Consider the following 3318-nt stretch of genomic DNA (forward strand, 5'->3'; position numbering starts at 1 on the left):
CCAGGTCTCCCCTCAGCCTCCTCTTTTCCACGCTGAACAATCCCAGCTGTTGCAACCTTCCCTCCTAGGGGAGACGCTCCAGCCCCTGGATCGCTTCAGTTGCCCTTTTCTGCCCTTTTTCCAGCTCTGCAATATTCCTTTTGAGGTCCTATGACCAAAGCTGCATGTTCAACCACACTCCCGTCTCGTGCAAGGTCCTTTGCAGCCTTTTGTTGTGACCGGAACATGCACTTATCCAGGCCATGTGGGGATAACCCAAGCCACCCATTACTACTAGCTGGCCATTTCCTTCTGCCAGGTTCTGCATGGCAGAATGGGGCTGGGAGTTTACTTGGCTTTGGCCTCTCGACGTTGAACAAGACGAGCATTTTAGGCTCTGGGTCACTGAGCCGCAAGGCCCCTCCCCACTATCTGCATGTTGTTTCACACCAGCACACAAGAGCAGCGGCTTCGTTCACTAGCATATAGCCATCACGACTAGTAGCCACTGAGAGCCTTCATGTAATCCCCATGTAAAGCCACGTTATGTTGGTGGCCAGCCTGGCATCTGGTGGAAGCAAAAGGCCACAGCCGGGTGAAGAAGTCCTTCCTTCCGTCGGCCCTGAATCTCCCACCAATCAACTTCACTGGATGACCTGTTGGGTTCTTATACCATGAGAGCAGGAGGAGAGCTGCTCCCCGCCCTCTTTCTCCCCGCCATGCCCCCCACAAGGCTGGACCTCTGTTCTGAATCCTAGAGTTGCCAGAGACCGCAGGGGCCATCCTCTTCACACCCACCCACCCACCCACACCCCTGCTCAATATAGGCTCTGCACTGCAGGGTGCAGCTGTGGCACTCATCTACGTCCGGCCGGACGCCTCGCGCTCTCTGCCTCATTCATACTACAGCGAAGACCCCAAACCGTTTCTCTCCCGCTTGCTCAGCCAGCGGTGTCCCCTTCCTCAAGTTCTGAGATGGATTATTCTGTTCAACAGCCTGGTGAGCAATCCTCAGGTTGATTCAAATTTTAGATGTCAGAACACTGAAATCAGCCTCAGTGAATTATTCCAGGGAGAACAGGGAAAGAAAAAAGCAGGTGTTAAGGGGGACATCATAGAAATAAAAAGTCTGTAAGAAATACACATGACACAACTCAAGATCTCGCCTGTTCTTTGGGGTGGGAGTGGGGCTTGGCAGCACGTAGGGGACAGTCGTGTAACTGGGATGCCATGGAAGATTCCAGACGAGGGTTCTAGGGCCCCAGAGACCCACCTCTTCAGTGGAAGTTCTTGTTTTGGGAGGTGGGGTGTCCAGGTGATGGCATCTTCAATTTGTGGCCTTCTTGTGTATTCTAGTGGCTTCTTCCATCTTTTTCCTAACAGCAGGGTGCTCAGGTAGACTTCATTCATACCAGGCTTGGGAAAGCAGAATCACAGCAGCCTAGCATTTCAGAGTGGGGAGGGACATTAGAGGTTATCTAGTCTACCCCCCTGCTCAACCCAGGAATCCTGCAACAAAAGCATCCCTGGCAGATGGTTGTCCAGCCTCAGGCAAGAGAGAGACTTAGCACCCCCCCACACACACACCCAAGGCAGTCCATTAGGGAGGCCTCTCCAAATATTAAGCCCCAATCTGCTTCTGTTCAGTTTCTACCCATCCTTTCTAGTCCTGCAACAAAGAACACGGCTGCTCCATCTTTTGCTTGACAGCTCTTCACCTTCCAGGGCGCAGAATGAAAAGCTTCATGCAGCTGGCTCACAGGAGTCATGGAGTAGGTGCCAACCCGAAGCCCTTGGGACGGACCCCTCTCAATACCCGCATGCGGATCTGGCTGGTCCTCACCCCGTAAATGACCGGGTTGAGCACTGGGGGCAGAATGACGTAGAGGTTGGCAATCAGGATGTGAGCATAATGGGGGATGTTTCGGCCAAAGCGGTGAGTGAGGAAGGAGAAGAAGGCCGGGGTGTAGAAGATGAACATCACGGAGAGGTGGGAGCTGCAGGTGCTCAAGGATTTGCGCCGGGCCTCCTTAGAGGGGAGCCGGAAAACAGCCTGCAGGATCTTCCTGTAGGAGATGCCGATCAGGATCAAATCCAACACAAGAAAGGAAGCAACAAACAGGCCATAGATGGCATTGACTCGGATGTCGGCACAGGCCAGCTTGGCAATGCCCATGTGCTCACAGTAAGTGTGGGCAATGGTGATGTGAGCTCTGCAGAAAGGCAGGAGTCCCGTCAAAACCACAATTGGCAGCATGAGGATGGCAGGTCTCAGCACAATGCCCAGGCACAGCCATATCACCCGGGCCCTCGTCAGCACTGTGGAGTACCTCAGAGGGTCACAGATGGCCACATACCGGTCAAAGGCCATGGCCAACAGCACTGCAGACTCCATCCCCGTGAAGGTGTGGATGAAGAACATCTGGGTGAGGCAAGCACCGAAGCTGATCTCCCCGAGGCCAAACCAGAAGATGGCCAGCATCCTGGGCAGGGCGGAGGTGGAGAGGCCCAGGTCGATGGTGGAGAGCACGCAGAGGAAGTAGAACATGGGCTGGTGGAGGCTGGCTTCCGTCTTCACAATGACGAGGATGGTGAAATTCCCCAGGAGAGCAACGAGGTACCCAGCACAGAAAGGGATGGAGAGCCATCTATGTGCTTCTTCCAGCCCTGGGATGCCCAGCAGGATGAACGTGGTGGAATGGGAGTGGGTGATATTGGGCAGCCACATCCTTCCATAGGTGAACCAAGTGTGTGTTGATCTCTCTCACAGGCCTGAAGAAGCTCAGAGCAACAGATCAGGAAACGCCACCAGCAAGGCTGTGAGATCTGGTTGCCATGTAAATCACACCTCGGTTGGCTGGCAGGGAGCCCCCAGTCTCCAGCGCAACTCTGTTGCACAGGCACACAGCATGTAGCTATCAAGCAAGGACCATTGGTAGTGAGTAGGACTTTGCACACATCTGGAAAGGACAGGCACTTCGAGCCCAGCTGGAGATCCATGGCACCTGGGATGAGCAGGACTCAACATTTATGCCCCCTCCTAAGAAAGCCCCCTCCTGACCTGGAGTCTCGGGAGCCTGGAGTCTAACTGTGGGGCAGGGACTCCGAGTCCCAAATTGGCCCAGAGTGACTGTCTTGTGCAGATTCCACAGAGACATTTATATTCATGCAAGCAGCCCTTGGTATATGTGCACAAAGAAACGAAGGACGAGACTCGTCCGATACAAAGCCGAAGCTGAATCCCAATAAGTCCGAGGCCGTGTGGGCAAGTGGCGAGGGAGTGAAGGGGATTGCTAGCCATGGGCGGAGCTGCACTCCTGTCGTGGACAGCTGCTCCCT

At 54.3% G+C, this 3318-nt stretch overlaps 1 protein-coding gene across 1 annotated transcript; it reads right to left on the bottom strand.

The window, feature by feature from the left end:
• Positions 1-1744: 1744 nt before the first annotated feature.
• On the bottom strand, positions 1745-2707 carry LOC134399684 (olfactory receptor 52J3-like). Its single transcript, XM_063127768.1, has one exon. It carries the CDS (start codon positions 2705-2707, stop codon positions 1745-1747), a length of 963 nt encoding a protein of 320 aa, XP_062983838.1.
• Between the last annotated feature and the right edge of the window lie 611 nt (positions 2708-3318).

Source organism: Elgaria multicarinata, chromosome 5 (genome assembly GCF_023053635.1).
Source record: "Elgaria multicarinata webbii isolate HBS135686 ecotype San Diego chromosome 5, rElgMul1.1.pri, whole genome shotgun sequence".
Classification (NCBI taxonomy): Eukaryota; Metazoa; Chordata; class Lepidosauria; order Squamata; family Anguidae; genus Elgaria; species Elgaria multicarinata.